The 20,268-nt window shown below is 37.1% G+C and overlaps 1 protein-coding gene across 1 annotated transcript in view; it reads left to right on the top strand.

The window, feature by feature from the left end:
- The window catches only part of HHIP (hedgehog interacting protein), a 73,489-nt gene extending 66,752 nt beyond the window's left edge, over positions 1-6,737 (top strand). The window contains exons 12-13 of the mRNA XM_032686344.1: positions 983-1,131; positions 3,345-6,737. Of these exons, the coding sequence (XP_032542235.1) occupies positions 983-1,131; positions 3,345-3,538 (343 nt within the window). The 3' untranslated portion in view covers positions 3,539-6,737. The remainder of the gene's footprint in view (positions 1-982; positions 1,132-3,344) is intronic.
- The last annotated feature ends 13,531 nt before the right edge of the window (positions 6,738-20,268 follow it).

Genomic DNA, 20,268 nt, shown 5'->3' with positions numbered 1-20,268 from the left:
TCTTTTACACCCTTGACACTGCAGAAGGAACACCACAATTACTCCTTTGTTAAGGAAGATAATGCTGTTCTTTTGTAAACAAAAAAAAGGCTACTGGATATCCAAAACATTTTGTAGAGAGTGACAGAAACAATTGCATTACATAAGACTTGACAACAAGAAGCCCAACGGAAAAACCTCAACATCTGAAGTATTTTAAGTCAGCTGAACTAGAATTTCCTTTGTGCGTACATTTTACAGAATCACCTACAGAAAGGCTGAGTTTGGAAGGGACCTCTGGAGTCCCACCCAGGGCTCAAGCAGGGACACCTACATCCAGTTTCCCAGGACCATGTCCAGACAGCTTCTCCAACAATGGAGACTCCACAACCTCTCTGGGCAACCTGTGCAAGCGCTTGGCCACTCTCATAGTGAAAAAGTTTTTCCTGATGTTCAGATGCTCAAATAAGCATCCAAAATGCATAGTCCAAATATGATTCCACGAAAATATGGAAATAAAAAGCCAGCAGAGTAAAACTGAATTTGTAGGCAGAGATAATACTTTTGCAGAATTATTATACATGTCATAATGTGTGACATAAAACTTGTTCAGATTACTCTTCCCAGCATACAATGGGGAAGTGTAAATCAGCTAGAAACACAAAAAGACACCATCAGATGCTGCCTGTGATAAGCTCTTCAGCAAGCTGATTTTGCCAGGTTCATGCTTCAGGAATTCTCAAGGACTATTATTCAACCTTGTAGAAGATCTCTGAAGGCAGTTATATGAAATAATAGCAAATAGCACTGTATTTTTCTGTAATGTAACGTATCATCTCTATGCTTATTGGTTTTTCTGAGGAAAAGCGCAATCCCCTTAGCACACAATTTCTCCCACTGCTGGTACCAGAACAGAGAATAAGGTCTTTTAAAAAAATACCGAAATTTTTTCTCGTTGACCCTGACTTTTAACTGTTTGCTTGGTTTGTATATTTTTCTTCAGGCCTTTAGTCCCTGAAGAATGCAAAAGAATGGCTCAGCCTGCACAGATACTGACATCTGAATGCTCAAGGCATTGTCGGAATGGGCACTGCACTCCCACAGGAAAATGCTGCTGTAATCAAGGCTGGGAAGGAGACTTCTGCAGAACTGGTTTGTATATAGATTCATAGAAACAAGGGGAAAAAGCAGTGACATGTCATAATTTGCTTTCAGTTATTTTTTTCAGAGAAGTTTTAAGTACAGAATGCAATTAATAGCATAAATATGACATGCAACAGTATTCTTATTTGTTCCACCAAGACTGTAAAATGAAAGGAAGTCAACACATGTTCCTTGTTTGGACATTCAACTTCCACTTGCAGTATTATCACTGTCAATGTCAAACAGGGGTACCTTGTCAGGAAAGATGGTAAATAAGAACTTGAAAAGTTTAGTTTGGGTACTTTTTTGATTTTGATCCTACAAAATGAAATGGCTCCAGTTTGTTAAAGAGAATTCTACGTACAACTTACCACAAAGGAGAACACTATTGTGATCCCTTATTACAGTGATTTCATTAAGTCTTGTTGCTTTAGCATTTATAAGTCACTTGAAGAAACTGTGGTCAAAGTAGATGTTGGGTGCACCAGCAAAGAGGTGAGGTGAATGAACCTGGAGTGCCACAGCTGTGCTATCACTGTCCCACAGAGGCTGTGGTTATGTCTGAGCTGTACAATAACATAATGGCAGTAAAACTCAAAGGAGAGTCAGGAACTAAGACAAAGCCAGGACCAGGGATAACTCGGTTGGAAGGGCACTCAGGAGGGCCCTGGTGAAGCAGAGTCAGCTACGAAGCCCTTAAAGCCTCGAGCGCAAATTTCAGCAACCTCCAGGATTTTAGTGATGAGCAGGAGTGACTTTGGAATGAAATGAAATGAAATTAATGAAATCACAAATGATTGATCTTAGGGCATGATGAGCTGCCCATCATACAACCCTGCAACAAAAGCAGGTTGGAGAAATTGTCCAACCTTCAATTGTCCTCACTTGTCAGTCAGAGCTTTCCTACATTTAGAAAATGAGGCCCATTCTACAGCCTTTCTCCAAGTGGAACGTAAAGTAAAAAATGCCCCCAACATGAGCATAAATGGGTCTTGAATAATCTGTTTTGTTTAAAAAAATACAGGTTTATGGTAGGTAATTTGATGGACGCAATGAACAAGAAAGGTACAGAAAATATGTAGACTGAGGATCTTTCTTTCCTGTATCCTACACAACATTTAACGGAGGTGTTCTAAGTTAGGCCTCAAGCCACTATTATAATTTAAATAAGAAAAATTATCTTACAAGGTATCAGTTTTCTTCTAGTGTCATTAAGAAGCATGTGGATAAAATTAAGAAACCTGTATTTATATAGTGTATTATAAATATCTGTAAATTGATGTTACAGTTTATTGTAATAGATAACGCTAAACAGCATAATGCCTGCAAAAAAAAAAAAAAGAAAGATACATTGTATATATCACAGTGCTATGACTCTACTCCAGAAGAAAATACCTCCACAACTAAAGCTATTATTAGTTTTGCTAACACTGGCTACAATTTAAAATAGCAGTTACATTTGAAAAGCTGAAGCAAGCTGATTAACCTAGAACTTGATAGGTAAATCATCTGTTAAAGAGAGAGGGGAAAATTTTAAAACCTATATAACTGATAAAAACTGTTGAAAGAATAACTCTGGCTCTTTTTTCACTAAATGGAATTTAATCCTGGTCCCAGGCTTAAGTGATGCAAGAGCCAAGGGAGTGCATCTCTGCTCAGTTTTAGTCTGTTCTGCTAAGGAAAGAGTGTAGTGCAGAACTCTGTGTGGACAAAGGAGTTTACCTGAGATTCAGCACTCGCTGACTTGGAGATGGCCAGGTGCTAAAATGTCTCATCAACTTCAGGACTTCTTTGGGATGCCAGCATAAGAAATGGAATGAGGTAGACCACCACTGGTCTAGATCTAGGTGTGATGTGTATCTTGTTTTCAAATTATAAGATATGTGGAGCCTGAAGTCTTTTGAAATAGGTTCTCTATTCACTCCAATATCCCATCTGAATATGGGAATTGGACATTTAAAAAATATCTGTTATTTATCAGTCTTTCGTAGGTGATGTCCACTCAGACACACAAAATTACTTCCTCCCCCTAATATTTTAGAACTTTTAAAAACATGCTTTCACAACTTCTAATATTTCATTTTTTCCATTTTGTTTTTAATTTATACGCTTGCTTCATCACTACAAGGCTAGAAAAGCTCTTAATGAATGTGTAAGTGCATCTTTTCAGTTTGTGATGTTCTAAACAAACCAGAAAAATCACTGGTTTTTTTCCCCCACAGCAAAATGTGACCCAGCCTGTCGACATGGAGGTGTCTGTGTAAGGCCTAATAAATGCTTATGTAAAAAAGGCTATCTCGGCCCCCAGTGTGAACAAGTGGATAGAAGCATCCGAAGAGTGACAAGGGCAGGTATTCTTGATCAGATCCTAGACATGACATCCTATTTGCTGGATCTAACCAGCTATATTGTATAGTTCCTGGGACTGTTTGGAAACTACACTCTCAACGGGCATTTGTTTTGAATCCTGTCATTTTTAAAAGACTCTTTATCCTGCAGCAAATACCGGTGATTTGAGTTACTTTATTAATTTAAGTATAATATCCACAAATGTGCAGAAAAATCCCTCGTATGTGTGTAAATATTCCTGTACGTCTCCGCAGACGTCCCGATATCCAATATGTGCACACATACCCATGCACACGCGCTATCACAAATACGGTTTTGCAGAGAGTGGAATCTTTTTTAATATTTATTTCTTCATGAGAAATAGTTTACAAAGTAATTCCACTGTAAAACACATTTTCGTCACAGGACTTCCATGATGTCTTAATGGATTCTTTGATATCCCAGCAATCTCTTGTCTGTACTTATCTGATTTAGAGCGGTGAGGAAGCAGTTTTCAAACATCGCTGTATAAACTGCTGGACTTAATAAAATCCAGTTGTAACAGTTTCTAAGGTGAACTGAACTACATCATGAGACAATATTTCAGAACTGCTTAATGCATTCCTATCTAGGCAATTCATTGTAAGACCTGTAACCTTCACTTTCATCAATGTAACTCTATTACAGAATGTTACGCATTTCTTTATCTAGCATAGATGCAAAAATCTGGTTATCGCAGCTTAATATCAAGATTGTTTCAAGTGTTTAATAATTAAATTATATTCGCATATTTCAAAACCAGTCATCCTAGAAGGTCTGCTTTTTATCATATATTTTATTTAACGGTGGGCACTGGGTTCATGTTACATATTTATATTATTTTATTTTATTTTTATAATATAGACATCACCTAGATGAGACAGCTTTACCATGTCCTGTAAAATACTAAAGTTGCATTTTTCACCAACTTAATTGGAAAGACGGGGAAAGAGAGAGCAGACACACACACTTTAATGTGCTGTGGATCTAATCTAGAAATGTATCCTTGTGTCAACTTGTGTTCATTTATGACGGATGAGAAAAAAAACAACCGCCAACCAATCACAATAAAATTTCAGCATGTGTTAAAAGTGTCCATAAAGTGGTTTTCACTGTAACAGGACAGTGCAAGAGGTTATACAAGCAGGCTGCTGCCAGTGTCACACTGAACAGAACGTCCCTGGACGGGAGCTCACACGAGCACGTGCTGCCCGTGCACGGTGTCACTTGTACAAATCGTATAGTGAGTCTTGCCAAATGTGGTTCTAAATGTAAATGTTCCTTCAAGAGCTAACACAAAACTGAGTCTTTGTAAATGTATCAATAAATATGGTGTACATGCTATAGTCAGGTTTTCTAAGGTATTAAGAGTCTAATTACATGTATATGCAGAACTGGTGCCCTCTCATCTCCAGCTCTAGAGTATTATTGGCGGTTTCTTTGCTCACTACTTACCATCTATCAGGTTTCCTTTGCACTATCTGGCTTTTATAAAATCTTGCCTGAGAAAAGAAAACGAAATAGCCACAGTGTGCACATCCTGTGGTCCTTATAAGCAGCTGCTCATGCATCAACAATTGACAACACTTTAGTCAATGAGATCTAAAAGACTGTAGCCATATTACTCTCCAGTAGCAAAATTACCTCTCCAGGGCAGCAACATGAAACAAATTTTCCTTTAAAGAAATTTGTCAGTCTTCATTTAGTAGGTATTAAATCTGAAATTACAGAGCGACTGATACTTGCATTTCTGTGTCTTACACATTCCAGCTCAGAGGAACAGAAAATTACATTTGTCTTCCATATATGTTTGCCTGGGTTTCAAGTGACCTCATGCCACATGGAAATTGGTTGAGAAATCTTGGTTAAGTGCTCAGAGAACAATGGTCTGCATTAAAAAGTGCATGCATAATTTTGCACAATGTAGATTCAACTGACAGTCCATTGAAAGACATCCTGGGATTAAATGAGCATGAAGACCAAATTGCCCTCTCACCCCAGAAAAGGGTGGTCCCTTATAGTCACACGAACACTTCATTGGCTAAGCAGTGTGACCAATCTTAAAATGAACCCTGTGGTAGCATCTGTAGGTTAATAGCAGCTCTTTGTCTCCGCTGCTTTCTGCCTTTAGTCTTTTCCCTGAATTCCATCACAAAAAGTTTTACAATTAAAAAATGTCCTGACAACCATTTTTGTAAATTGACCTTAGCATCTAATCTTTCCTTATTCAACGTGGGTGACAAAAATGTGAACTTCTCCTGAATGAGCCAGCTGTCTAAATCTGTCACATAGCACGGTTTTATTACACTCTTCATAATCAGCAAAGCAAGAAAGTCGCTGAAGTATTTTAGCAACGTTTAAATATCTGACAGAGATAACATCTTTAACACTTTCTTCAATGAAATATATTTAAAAATAAACCCAACTTTAATTCCACTGTGACACATTATTTTCAACAACCAGCTGGGGAGATGTGATAGTTCTTTTCTCACTGCTTAGTTCCTTAAAAAAATACCACAGATGGCACCTAAATTGAAGACTCACAATAATATATATGCCACAGTCATGCAGAGAAGGGATAACAATGATCTTAGAGTTTTGATGTTAATAATAAAGACAATTTAGTTTACTAGTGAAATCAGAAAATAAAACTCCAGTAAGAGCTAAGAATTAAATCCAGGCCTTATTCAAATCAATGGCAAAAACTTATATCAGCTCTGCTGCACCCAGAAATCACTTTCAAAATTTAAGCAAAATACGTCAGCTTATTTTATTTAAAAAACGTTTTCTGTTTGAGTCATTCCACCAAAACTTGAAAACTAAGAAGTAATCTAAATGAAGATTAGAGGGAAAGGGGAGATAGTTTGTGAAAGTGTTTTGTTTCATTTTTAAATCATCTTTTATATCATGGGAAAGCAAACATCTGCATTAAGCCCCCATGTACATAGGAAGTCCCACTGCAAAAGAAGTATTCTCAAAAAAAAAAAAAAAAAAAGACACAAAAAAATCCTAGCTGCTTATTTATCAAAAGAAATTATACTATTAAAAAGAGTGAGCAAACCCCAGGCCTAGCCACCCAAGATGCTGATATAAAAAGGGCAACTGCAGTAATTGCCCTGAGAATTGGCATACAAAAAAAAAAAAAAAAGGGGTCTGTAGAAAGCCTGTTGCCAGTTAGGTCATTCTGCAGCCATTCTCACACAACCTCCGAGAGTGTCCCAGAATAAAACTGAGCTTATAAATGAAACTAGATAAATGAGGCAATTAGATAAGGGCCTCCAGAAGGGATTTTATGTATGTGCTCAAGTTGTCTCTGTCTCTGTGTCTCTCTCTCTCCTAATCTTTTATTCCATTCATTTCTTCCTTTATTCGGAGATACTGCCTCTCTGTTCCCAACACATTGTACATTTCAAGCATTCTTTGAGGCTTTCCATTGTTAACAGAGAACAAACATACCTGTTGCAAGAAACATAACTCTTTTTCTGGTGTCTGCTAGTTTTAAACCTCTGTTTTATTATTTTGGAACAGAAAACTTTCATTTTTCTCTTTTTAAATGCCACTGATCAGAAAGAAGGCATATTACTGGAATATAAGGAGACAGAAAGATGTTATGTAAAATCAGCTCCAAATTGTTTCACTCCATTTCAGAAAAACAGTAAATTCATTTTTCTAATGCATCCAATAAGAAATATTAACTCAAACCCTTCCCCTGGGAATAAATTCTTCCTGTTAACAGTCAGGGACACAGATGCAAACCTTTTGTACCTTTAAATCCTCAGAGGTTATTTATTATATTTCATGCAATATGTGTATGCTAGTTATAAATAAGAGGACAAATTCTGTATCACCAACATGACACCTCTGTTTATCTCCTTCTTTCATTCACTTCTCCACATTTGGCTTTGCAGCTCCTTCCTTTCTAGAACCACAGCAAACATCAATAATCCCTGGTTGCTGCAGGTGATGCTTATTATTTTTGAAACTGCCTGACAGACACGTGCAACAAAAAGGCTTCCCAGCAGGCTGAGGCTTTTAGCTTTTGATCATTCCACAGAACTTTGTTATTTTATAGTGACTTCTAATACTGTGTCTTAGCTGGATATTTACAGTTCAGGAGTACCAGTCTCACACAGCTCAGGCTCAGGCTGAGAAGTCCAGGCACAGATAGACTGAAATCACTTTGTCCCTTTACAGTCACTGTGCTTGTCAGAAAGTCACCAATTTCAATTCAATGATCAGATGCCTTAACTGAAAAGCATAATGATACTCCTGGGATTCTGAAATATTGCTTTTCAGTATACACTTCCTATAATTTGGGATCAGAAATTAGGACCTATTCATGTAAAATGATGCAAAATTGAGATTCTGAAAAAATGAACAAGTAATTTCACAGGTGTAAAGTCCCACTGTGATAAAAATGTAATGTAATTCTACTTGTATCCATGCAATAGGCATTTATAAGATTAGGTGTACATGGAAAACACAAGTTAGAGGACATCCTGTTCTGCTTATTTTTCCTTAATTAAGTAAATTCTTTAAAAGACATTAACGTGTTTTAATTTATTATCCTTTAATTTATCTGTGTATCAGTTTATTTAGGAATTATACCATTTTGATCTTCTTTCCAACTTAAAACGTGATCCTCGTCTCAGGAAAAAAAACCAAAAGGAAGCCAGGAAGTGAATGAAAACTCACTGATATTTTGCAATTAAAAAAAAAAATAATGTTCTCACTGAAAAGGCAACCAACACTTTAAATTTATTCCAATTCAAATTTGAAGAAAATTTATACCAATTAATCTAGGTTCTGGCTAAAAAAACCTGATAAATATTTCTGTAAATAGTTTCAGGACAAAATGTTTTAGAAACATTGAGAAAATACTGTTTTGCTGAAAAGTTTGTTGTTTTCAACAACAGAGTAATTCAGTGAAATAAGACACGTATTTTTTGGGCTATAGGTGTGAAACAGCAGAAACCACCTGAAAGCTTAGTACAGGATTACTTTAATCTTTGAGGGCCTGACTCCAAGTCCACTGATGTCAACTGAAAATCTCCTATTGACTTCATTAGTTATAGGATTAAGTCTTTAAAAGACACCCACTTAGCTGGCAGAAGATCTTAACTTCAGACATCAGTGCACACATGACCTCTCTGTATCTGCATCTCCAGTCATTAGACCAATGTTTTCCAGAATAAGCCTGCAGATTCAGCCCTGCACAAAGCCATATGAAGCACATCCAATCCTCTCGGGTTTCCTTATAGGTATTGCCAACATTTACACAAAATCTGCCAGGCTTCTTGATACTTCTTGAAAAATGTTGAACAGTTAGCTTACACGTGTTCTTTTTCACACGTGTGTATGCTTGTTTCAAACAGCACATGCCAGTAAGCAGGAAAGTAATTGAAATATCAAGTCATTGTCCCCATTTTATGAAATGGCCATAGTAAAATGGAGCCCAAGGCAGCCCCCATAGATGCTCATGAACATCCATGCAACAGTTCTCTCGGCTGTTTTGAGTCCAGTATTACAAGGGATGATTTTGGCAGTTATTAGGTGTGTTTTCAGACCTCTTTTTTTCCTGTATATGTAGCAGGGATGGTGTAACTTCAATCAAGACTATATCCTAATCCAAAAATGTTGTTGTCACCCTTACTAGTAAGACTAAGGAGACTGAAAATGGCGAGAGTCCTCAGTACTGACCTGCCAGGCTTAAGCAATAACAGGGTGGGACATGAGCAGACACTCCTCAGACGTGTCCTACACGTGGGTTTGCTGCTTGCCTTTGTTCTCATTGATTTCAGTTACAACTCTGCACACAGAATTTATTGTGCTCTAAAATGTTTTCGACATCCAAAAAATCTTAGCACAGCGATTAATTCTGCGTGGATTTACACTGGGTAGACTGACTAATCAGACAGTATTTCTAATGCCATTGCTGGGAAAAGAGAAATGTTACTGTTTTATAGCACAAGTGGGTCAACTGACACATCCGCCTTTTTCCTTCAGTTCACTCCTGAGTTATTAGTAATTGCTATTTGGTTTATATATTAGCAAAGGATTATCCTGTTGTTCCATAACCCAAAGAAAACTCCCATAGGCTTCTGTAGGAAATTTTTCTTCGCATTACACAGTACAGATTGGTTTGAAAGCCAAGTGACACACCTGCTTCCAGAGCTCTCAGTACTGAAAAGGTATCATCTGGCAATCATTTCATGCCACAGAAATTCACAAACACTTAATATTTTGTGTTATATACATATAATGTGTGTCTTTGCCTATTGTCTACACATACAGGCTTCCACAACCAAAAATGTCAGAAATTATTGCACAGACAGTAAGCTGCATTATTGGAGAAGAGTTCTACTTCTACTGATAAAAAACAACTTTCCATCTGCTACAAGTTATCAATAGGGTCCAATGTATCATATAGTAAAGTTCCTCTTATGGTCTATGAGATTTTACTATTTATTTTCATTTTGCAATGAAAAGAGAAGTAAAAAAGTAAAAAATATTTTACATGAAAAATGGCTTTAATTCCAAGGAAATTTCAGAAAGGAGGCACCAGCAAAAGATTGTGAATATATACAGTGGCTGTGTTCACAATATTCTTGGAAAGAAGGTAGAGAGAGGTGGCTGTTTTGGAGATTTTTTTTTTCTGTAGGATACATTTTACTGTAGGACAAAAGGGTGTTTCGCATCACAAGGCAGTAACAATCAATCCCATTATCTGAATGTTCCTAGGAGGAGCTGCTAAAAAGAAAATGTTCTAGGCAGTAAAAACTGGTGTGCAGAATTAGCTTAATTCATATCAAGATATAGCAAGACCAGAAACCATCTGGTATTAAGCCACCAGATGTATCTTGTAGTGATCTCCATTAGTACCAGAAGCAGTAACCCTACCCTGTGAATTACCCAGAAATACTATTAGCTGTCCCTCACAAAATATACTGCAGAATTAAAATTTCAAGTCCCAATTGAGAACAATTAGACTGTAATGGGAGCCAAGCAGAAAAGGAAATAACAAACTTCAGTCACTTGAGAACATTACTGTTGTGACATTCCCCTGTTCAATTAGTTTTATTTTATAGTAGCTGTCAGGTACTGTATGTACATTTGAAATGTGGGGAAATAGCTTAGAAAATATCATTCAAACTAGGTTTAAGTATCTTCTATAAACTGTATTATACTACTAAGCATATACAGGCACCAATCTAGCAGACCACCGGGAGCACACAAATAATTTTAAGCATATGAGTCTCACTGAAGTCATGTGCTTAACATTATTAATATAATTATTAAGTGCTTTCTTGGTTTGAGACCTTACAAGTCTTTGCAAGTCTACCTACATAGACTACATAAGCTATATGTGCATTTCTTCTTGGGGAGACAGGATGACTGAAGTTCACAACAAGAGAATTCAGTTACTGTCTGTCACAAATTCTATATATCCTGAAATAATTGCATCTTTGTGCCTCCACTTTCCATCTGAAAATTAGTCAAATCAATCCTTGTAAAGCGCTTTGAGCTCTTCAAATGAAAAGTGCTATAAAAACTACAAATTATTATTATATTATTGAACACCATGTATGTATACACACTATTATGTAATATATAATATATGTATAATGCATATAAATTCTAACAAATGTATTTGTGTAATATCTGAGAAATGGAACAGTTGTATCTGGAAGTGATAAATACATAGAGTTGGATTTATTGTTAATCTGTGGATTTAATGATTTTTTTAGACAAAAGGATGTTTAAGTGTATAATTGCTTTTCTTAATTTAATATATTTATGTAAATGCATGCCTGAAGTTCTGGATAGATAGTTATTCTGTGTCCTTTAAGCTAATAAAATATATTAAACTTTATCTTACTATATAAGGTACACCTGCTGCTTTAAATTTTTTTGTTTTAATATTTTTTTATGACTAAATGCATAATTTAAAGTTCATGAAATTTTAATTTTAATCAGCTCTTTGATCCCTGCAGTAAAAGCAAAACGCCAGCATTTTATATATTCTTTGAAATGTACACTAGTCTTGTTTATATAAATTCTAAGATGCTTTCATGAAATGTGACTGAACACTGCTATTATTTTTGGAATGGGAAGTTTGGAGTGGGGTTTCCTGGATAGAAAATTAAGACATCCATATTGAAAAGATACCTGTGTCATTGCAAGCAACACCTGAGTGGACATGCAGCTGGAACAAGGGGATTTCACGTACAGGTATCTTGGAGAATTAGTTCGGTAACGATGGGAGAAACATCGGGGTCCTTTCTTTGTTTTGTCTATTTAATATCTTCAGAGAAGCACGTCATCAAATCAACATACATTAAATTCAGAGGTACCATTTCCAGTGATTTAGACAAGGGCCATAAAAAATGGATGCAGTGTGGAATTCTTCCCTTTTCTCCCCACCTTAAGTAACAGGTTCTGTACCATTGAGCTCAACACCTGAGCCTACATGTGGGAGCAGGGCCAACTCAGTATATCAACCCACTGTATTTTTTTGATACAAAAGAACAATTAATCACAACACTTAAATGCCAACTGCACTTTGCAGCTTATAACTGGGAGAGCAAAAACCAGTTTGGACAGGGAGCACTAAACAGCCAAGGGCTTCTTCACACACTAAGTTTACTTTAGTGGTTTTGAAATGCTGTTGAATTAGTCTTACACGTTTAACTTACCTAAAGTCTTTAGCCTGTCCTGTGTTTATTTTTTAGGCTAAAGAATGAAGCATTACCAACTACGATATTGATGCTATCTTTACATTTCAGGACTAAGCCAAAATAATCTTGAAATTTTCATGAAATTGTTTTTCCATTTTTCAGCTAGTTATACCATTAGTGATATGGGCTGGTGGCCAGCCAGAAAACTAGGATCCAAGGAAAATTTGAACTTCACCCAAATTTGAGGATATTTGGAAACTGTATTTTACTTCAGCTTTTCAATGAATAAATATAGCAGTTGCAGCAATGTTCTTTCAAGCACATTTTCTTTAAAATTTTCTTCATTTCAAGAAGTGCTCAGAACAAGAAAACAGCTGGAATATGGCAAATAAATAAAAAAATTAAAAAATCCATGAGGATTGTTTTGATTTTTTAGTGGGACCTATTATATTCATGTAGAAAGTAAAAGAATTCTGTGAGGTATAGTACATAATTACAATAAATACAGTGCAGCATGTAGTTCTGGTGACATCATGAGTCACTGAGTTTGCTCTTGTAATTTATTAAGACATTATGAAAACCCACTGACATATTTATAAGCCTTGGAATTAACAGCTACCTTTCATTCCTTTTACAACACATCAGACATGAATTTTACTTAAAGAATTATATACACTCAGCTGTGTACAGCAAGACTGTAATTCTACCTAGAGCTTCTGATAGTATCCTGAAGCTGAAGGGCCAAATTCTGCTCTGCATTTGGATGAGCCAAAGGAGGTATCCTTGGCCTCTTGAAAGAGGCTTGTGTGGTCTGTCAAAAGTCATCAGAACTTTCAAAAGGAATTCAAAGCCTAAATGCACAATTCAGCAGCATTTCATATTAGTAATACAGTTACTACTGATATATTTGATTCAGTATTTAATCACTATTCCCAAAACATACACTTTGAATAAGCTTCTGCCCTTTTATTGCCTTCTCTTTATTTCCACATACAGCTCTGTTCTTTAAGTCCTTTGCTCTTTATTTGTTTTCTTATAGATGTGCTGCTTCTCCATTCCATTGCACTAAACTCACTACGTGTTTACAAGTTTTTAACAAGATCGATTATGGTACAAGTTCTTTTTTTCTATTTTATTTTAACAAAAACACTAAGTAAGGGATCAGCCCCTGGTTTAACTCTAAATTAAAAATGCACCACAAGTAAGTAGGGTAGAATCTTTAAAATGCCAAAGAATCATTTCGGTCTATGTGGTTGCATTTATTTATTTTGGGGGGAGGGTTGGTTTGAGTCATATTCGATGACATGTCTACGGATGACATACATCTCTGGGCAAAGTGGGACATAGCTTTGGTTTTGGAAAACCTCACTGAACAGTGGCTTTCTTGTTTGCTTGGTTTGGGGTGGTTTCTGGGGGTTTTTAAGTTCTTTTTTTTGTTTATTTTTTTGTCTTTCAAAGCTAGGACTACTCCTGGATTTTGTCCGATTTCCAGAATTTTGGGCTGAAACAGTTGAATGAAGGGCTCTTATACTGGTTCAACGTTCAATATTGAAAATTTCAGATATTGTCAATATTTCAGTCGTCTTCCAACTGTCGCTTACCTTACATTAGTACAAATCGCTGATGTTGGTGTTGTCAGGACGTGAATCAGGTTAAGTAGTCGCTTTGCCTTCTCACTCATTTTGTATCACTTTAAATACATCTCACTCAGAAGTGTCTGTCACATCGCTCCACAATGAAACCAGTGTCATCATACTAGCGGAGCTGTCTCCAGTTGGACACACTGGAGCAACTTCCACATGTTTCATCTTTCACTATGGACATTCCATTACTCAGAGAAGGACTGAATGAGGGATGGAATGTAGGAGTTGTATGCCCATCCTCCACTAGATCAAGTGGTACGTTCTCCTTTCAGTATTAGAAAATTGAAATTCTGCAATACATATGCAAGCTACTTCCACTTCAGGGAAGGAGGACATACATGTGAATCAAATGGCTGCATTTAGTTCAGGAGATTTATAAGAAGAGATCCAAACTCTACAAGCTCCCATGCAGTGGAATTTGTGCTTTCCTGGTCGGATGAATAGAACAGGTGCAGATACAGCTTTCAGGTCTTTAAACTACACCAGCCCAAATAAATTACAGCTACGGAGCACGTTTAGCAATTTCAAGCAAACATTAGAAATGCAATGCCCATGGTGCAGATAAAGTGCTTATGAAAAAGGTGGACGTAACATCTGTACTGGCACAGAACGCCTGTTCTACAGTAATAGCTGCAAAATGCCTCCTATAAAGCATAAGACTGTTAGTACAGCTGCAGCTTTTAATAGCTATTGAATTTCTTGATCAGGGAGGCAGTTCCAGAGCAAGGGAAATGGACAAGTGAAACTATAAACTGCTATTTTACACCTATGAATGTAATATCAAATAAATGTGGTCAAACCCACTTCTATTTTTTTAAGAAATTCATCCCTAGAGAGCCTCGTGCTAGATCTTACCTAGCAAGCCATCAGAAGGCACTTATGTCAGCCTAACCCTGAGGTTTCCAAGATGTATAACTGTGCTCTCTGCATATACCTCTTGCTTATTATATCTGTAACAGAAACCTGCAGCCACACACACATGCATAATACCTCATGCATCATTTCTGCACTTGCTCAAAGCTGTTTGTTCTAGATCCATGCAAACAAGCAGTGAAAAGGTAAGCAAGAGCTTAGGTAGTTTTAAAGATGGTTCTGCAAGAAAAAAATTATAGTGAAGTCACTGAGTTGCACAGACTTCAGTATAGGGAACAGGATGCAACTATTAAAGGACACAACAGGATGCAACATGGTAAATCACTGTGGCAGCTTATTAAAATTATTCCAAAGAATACAGTAGTCTGGCATTTTCTGGGTTTTCTTATTTAAATACCTTAGTAGTAAAATGAATTTGGGTCTAAGGGGCCCCTCTGAATTACTAGAATCGTATTTACTTTGCATTTATAATTACGGCTTTTTGTTTCTGGTGGAACGTCTACAGAATTATCAGATTTTCAGTATGCAGATAAACTGCATTTTAATATTTTCTAAGCTTACTGTCTCGAAAATTCTTCACATCTTCTATTAGCCTGGAGATGAAACCCATCACATAACACTTAGGCAGCAGTGACTGCTGAGACTGCACATTCACCCGAAATTACCCCAGGTGGAACACTCTTAATATCTTCAAGTCTGTCATACACAGATTAGACAGGATTGTTTTCTTTTGTTGTGTTTGTGTTTAGGACCACTTTTCCCCCCAGGATGATAGCAGGTTTTAAGCTACATGTTGTTGATATCTACTCAAAGTGTTTTCCAGGCCTGTAAATCCTTCCGAGTCTCAAACAACAATTCCGTCTACCCAGTTTCCAGTAGTACTTAAATTTCCTGGCACCTGAACTCACTGTGTTTCTTTTAATATGGCTAAAAGTTCTTCTGGCTGGCATACATCCTCAGACGTACCTGAACAATATGGAGATAGATAATTATCTCCTTCTAAAAGCAACGCAGGATAAGACATCCAACTGCCAAAGCTTGCTTGAGACCTTAGAGAATCCTGAAAAGTTAGTCATAGTCAGCACCTCAATTAACTTCATGGGTGGTGGTGCCAGTTTAGTGATAAGAACACCACTACAATTCAGAAAGAGGTGGATCTAACTTCTGGTTACTTCCCAAGAAATTGCTTTGACTGTCGTCTTTCTGGTTGAATCCAAGCTACAGTGAAGCCAGAAATGATAAAAAACAGTAGATCAAAAGAAGAGAGAGAAGAATGGAGTCAGAATCTTCTGGCCTAGAAAGTTCATTTGAAAGTGTAAATCAGCCCACTAAATTAGTCCTGCTTAACAATTTATATTGAGGAAGCAGGACCGAGTGCCCTCATTCTTCGTCCTTCCAGGTGAGTCAAACTCCCTTTTCTGCCTCTAAGTGGTCTGTCTGCAACAGGCAGCACTGGGAATGCTGCCTTTTCCACATTTCTTCACTTAAAATTCACTGTGACAGAGCCATATATATATATCTGAAATATCAAGATGTTTTGTAAGAATTTAAAGACAAAACCCAAAGTGTTTGTTCATAGGGAATAGTCAGGGATTTTTTTGATTATTACTGTTTCACAAATAGTTATACTGCATCCAGCTCTGGGGTCCCCAGCAGAGGAAAGACATGGATCTGTTTGAGCAAGTCTAGAGGAGAGTCACAAACACTATTAGAGGGCTGGAGCACTTCTACAGGGAAAGGCTGAGAGAGGTGGAGCTGCTGGAGAAAAGAAGGCTCCAGGGAGACCTTACTGCAGCCTTTGAGAACTTGAAGGGGACATATAAGAAAGATGGGAACAAACTGTTTAGCAGGGTCTGTTGCTATAGGACAAGGGGTAGTGGTAGGACAAGGGGTAATGGTTTTAAACTGAAGGAGAGTCAATTTAAAAGAGATGTAAGGAAGAAGTTTTTTTTACAAAGACGGTGGTGAAACACTGGCACAGGCTGCCTGGAGAAGTTGTGGATGCCCAACTCTGGAAACATTTAAGGTCAGACTGGACTGGGCAACCTGATCTAGTTGAAGATTTCTCTGCTCATTGCATGGGGGTTGGACTAGATGATCTTTACAGGTCTCTTCCAATCAAAGCTATTCTGTGATTTACAAAGAAGAGAAGACTGAACAGAAAAAGCAAAAGCTACCACATGAACCACTAAGAAAACAGTCGCAACATAAAAATTACCACCTGAGAGCTAAAAGTTTTTAGCTTTCAAAATCCACCTGTGAAAAGAAAGAAAAAAAAAAAATCACAGCGTAGAGCCAGATTTGTTGATGTCCATAGGAGCTATGGCTGTGCTTTCAGTGGTGCCAGAATACCAATCCACAGAGCAATTAAAATCTGATGCAGTTTAACAGAGTCTCCCAGGAAGGCAAGTTCAGACGGCAATGGGCTTCAGTGCAGTGTGTGTATATTATTGTGAGTTTTGAGCTTCAGATCCCTCAAAACAAAAGGTTTGTCAGATTATGGCACTGAGACACTAAAAACCCACAAGATTAAATGAATCCTTTCATGCTTCTTTTGAACAGGTAAAATAAAATGTTGAAGTGTTCTCTATCTTATAAAAGGAAACAAAAGCGAAGACCTCCTTGCTGAAGATTTTAGCGACCACTGAGTTGTACAGAGATCTGGGAGACAGCTTTGAGCCAGCTCGAGTATGAGCAATAGTCTAGTGGTGGCATCAGGAAGCAGAGAAACCTCTCAGGTAAGCCTGTGAAGCTCTGCATGACTATTTGAACTGCAACCAGTACCCTAAAGTGCTTACTGACACCTCATTCAGAAATTTATGCTGTGTGCTGCAGTCACTATCAACTGCAGCACAGACACAGCAGGAGACTCATCTTTAGTATCGTTACTCAGTTAAGTAGAACCTTCAACAGGGCAGAAAATGATCACTCAAATTAACAGGGAGTAATTAAAAATTAATCCCTAGCCCTTTTATAAGGAATAAAAACAAGAAAATCAGATTCCTTCCTCTGCCTATTTTGAAAGCTACCTGCTCAGAAAGAGCTTTCTATCAATTATCTGCAATGGAATTATTAGCACAATTTCCTCAGTAAGTTTCTCCTCAGATATAGGCAATGCTGGCAAACTTTCCACAATAACTGTAAGAGACAAAAGATTTTAAACAAACTAATATTCTCTGGGTTGCAAATGTTGAGATTAACATAATCAGGGTAGTGATTAGCACTCCTATAAAATGACAGTGCAATAGAGGATAATGTTTGGAGTAAATAAACTGGATTTTGCCTATGCAAAATATTTTCACCGATTTTAATTAAACATAAAACTCTCCTGCATTTTCTGCCTTAACAATTATCCTATATTTCCTGCTATTATAAAACAGCTGCTACCTTGCATTTCAACCACACAGATAGGTTAGCTAATATTACTTACCCCCTGCTTTTTATGTGGCCGTAAAAGCATGAAGTTTGGCCTTCTTTCTGCTGCTTCTCAGCGACCAAATTATTTCAAGCATTATTTTAGCCACAGCACAGTTTTGCACACACAGCATGTAAACTGCTTAGCACAAAAGAGAGAAGTGGTCTGCAGGCCCATTTCCTGCCACCAGGTGAAAAGAAACAAAGTTTAATCCAAAAAATCAAAGAATTGACTGAGCTGTATGAGACGTGCAGACTTACGTGCAGAAGTGTAATTAACTCTTAAAATTTTGCATGCCTAAAAATTGTACTGATCTGAAAACTAGAAAATCCTTAAGCATCAGCTATATATGTACAAAATATACATTTATTAAAATATACCATGGTGATGCCTCACTTGAATATAGATGGATCAACATAGTAAATCTAAGAATATATCTGCAGGGGTAGTCCCACCTATAAAAAATGCTTCAAATCAATAGGGATGAAAACATCTGGAAGCTGCTATTCAGACTAAAAAATGACATAACACATGGCAGAAGATGCTACCTACAATGTCCCATTCTTAAGATTAACTTGCCATCTGATTATGACAGACAGGAAATGAAAGAACACGTACCAGGGGGAGTTTGCATCCTAAAAAAACTAAGGCTTAAAGTAATTATTTCTGTTTGCTCCTATCAAGGAATGGCCATAAGAATTTCCAAGCAATATGCAGGGGAATATTTTAATAACAGGAATGGAATAAAACTCTGAGAGAAGGAATTAGAACCTGATTTTTAAAATTCTTTGCACAGAAAATTGGTGTCTGAACAACCTTGAAAGTCTGGCTTTTATTTCCTGATCCTGTAAAGTGCTCTACTTGCCAGCTTTAAAAGCATAAGCCATTGGAATGAACACAGAGCATCTGCCTATGGATTTTAAAGCTTCACATGTATAATATGTTCCTAATCATATCTTGAGAATAAAAAGCTTCTTTTTACTCATGATTTCCTATGATATGATATTATATGATAATCTCTCCAGTGTTTAAGACACAAGATAGAATTTAAAAGTTATACAGCACAAATGTGTTTACATTTTTTTTAGACATATCAGTCGCTTACAGTAATTTTTTCTTTCTCTCTCTTGATTAGTCCATATCTGAATGCCTCAGCAGCCCAAACATGAATGTGAATAGATAAGCTAAAACCTGAGAATTTCAAGAGCACTGAAGTGCATGCTTTCACCTCTCCCCCTTTTTAAAGTGTCAAATGCTTCCTGACACGCTTGGGTCCATGGAAATGGAACATATTTTCTCATTACGTTAATTAATGGGTCTGCTTGGGTGGCATAATTCAGTATAAATTTCCTTTAGTATTCTGTCATACCGAAAAAGGATCTTATTTTTGTGATGTCTTTAAATTTTTATGACTTCTACTCTGTTTAGTCTGTGTGTAATCCTTCTTTTGAAACCTAATGTCCTAGAAAATCTGCAGGTTTTTCTCAAAACTGGCACACTCTGTAGTTTACAGTCATTTCTTTTTCTTGCCTTCTTAGAACTCCATGCGAGTCCTTAAGGTGTAGTTCACAGCTCAGGGAATTTATGATTACATCGTCAATGTAAACTAAAGCACTGCGATATATTAAACCTGACAAGATGCTGCTCATTAATCTCTGAAATATGGCCAGGTGTGATGTAATGAAGAGAGGCTTCCAGCTCAGAGAAGCTTAATACAGCTCCCAGCTCAGCTTGATGGTGGCTTCCTTTACCTCATCTGGGAGCAGGACTGCCTGGGTGGGGACTCTCACTGGAAGCGTAATTCCAGAAAAATGTGGTTTGGGGAAAAGGGGACAGGGTAATCCCTCGCCGTGCCAATGTTTCTCGAACGGCTCAGCTTCTGCTTTCCTTTCATTTCCAGGTTAGAACACTAACTTGGTCATGCTGTCATGAACCACAACTTCCCAAGGAAATGGTTTGATGGGCTGGAGGTACATTTTTATGCATGAAAAAAAAGGAGCATTTGAAATACTCAACCAGTGAAGAAAGCCACGTCAGGCTCGGAACACAGGACAGCAAGTGCTACAATTTACACACACATTATATCTTAATCAAAACAAAGTTGGTTGTGACCATTTAGTCTTTTTTTTTTTTAATGAATAATTGTATCATTTCAACACAAAAAAGGGCA

The sequence above is a fragment of the Chiroxiphia lanceolata genome, chromosome 4, assembly GCF_009829145.1.
Source record: "Chiroxiphia lanceolata isolate bChiLan1 chromosome 4, bChiLan1.pri, whole genome shotgun sequence".
In the NCBI taxonomy this organism is placed as follows: Eukaryota; Metazoa; Chordata; class Aves; order Passeriformes; family Pipridae; genus Chiroxiphia; species Chiroxiphia lanceolata.
Note: the sequence above shows the minus strand (reverse complement) of the source record. Positions and strands in the feature narration are given on the sequence as shown.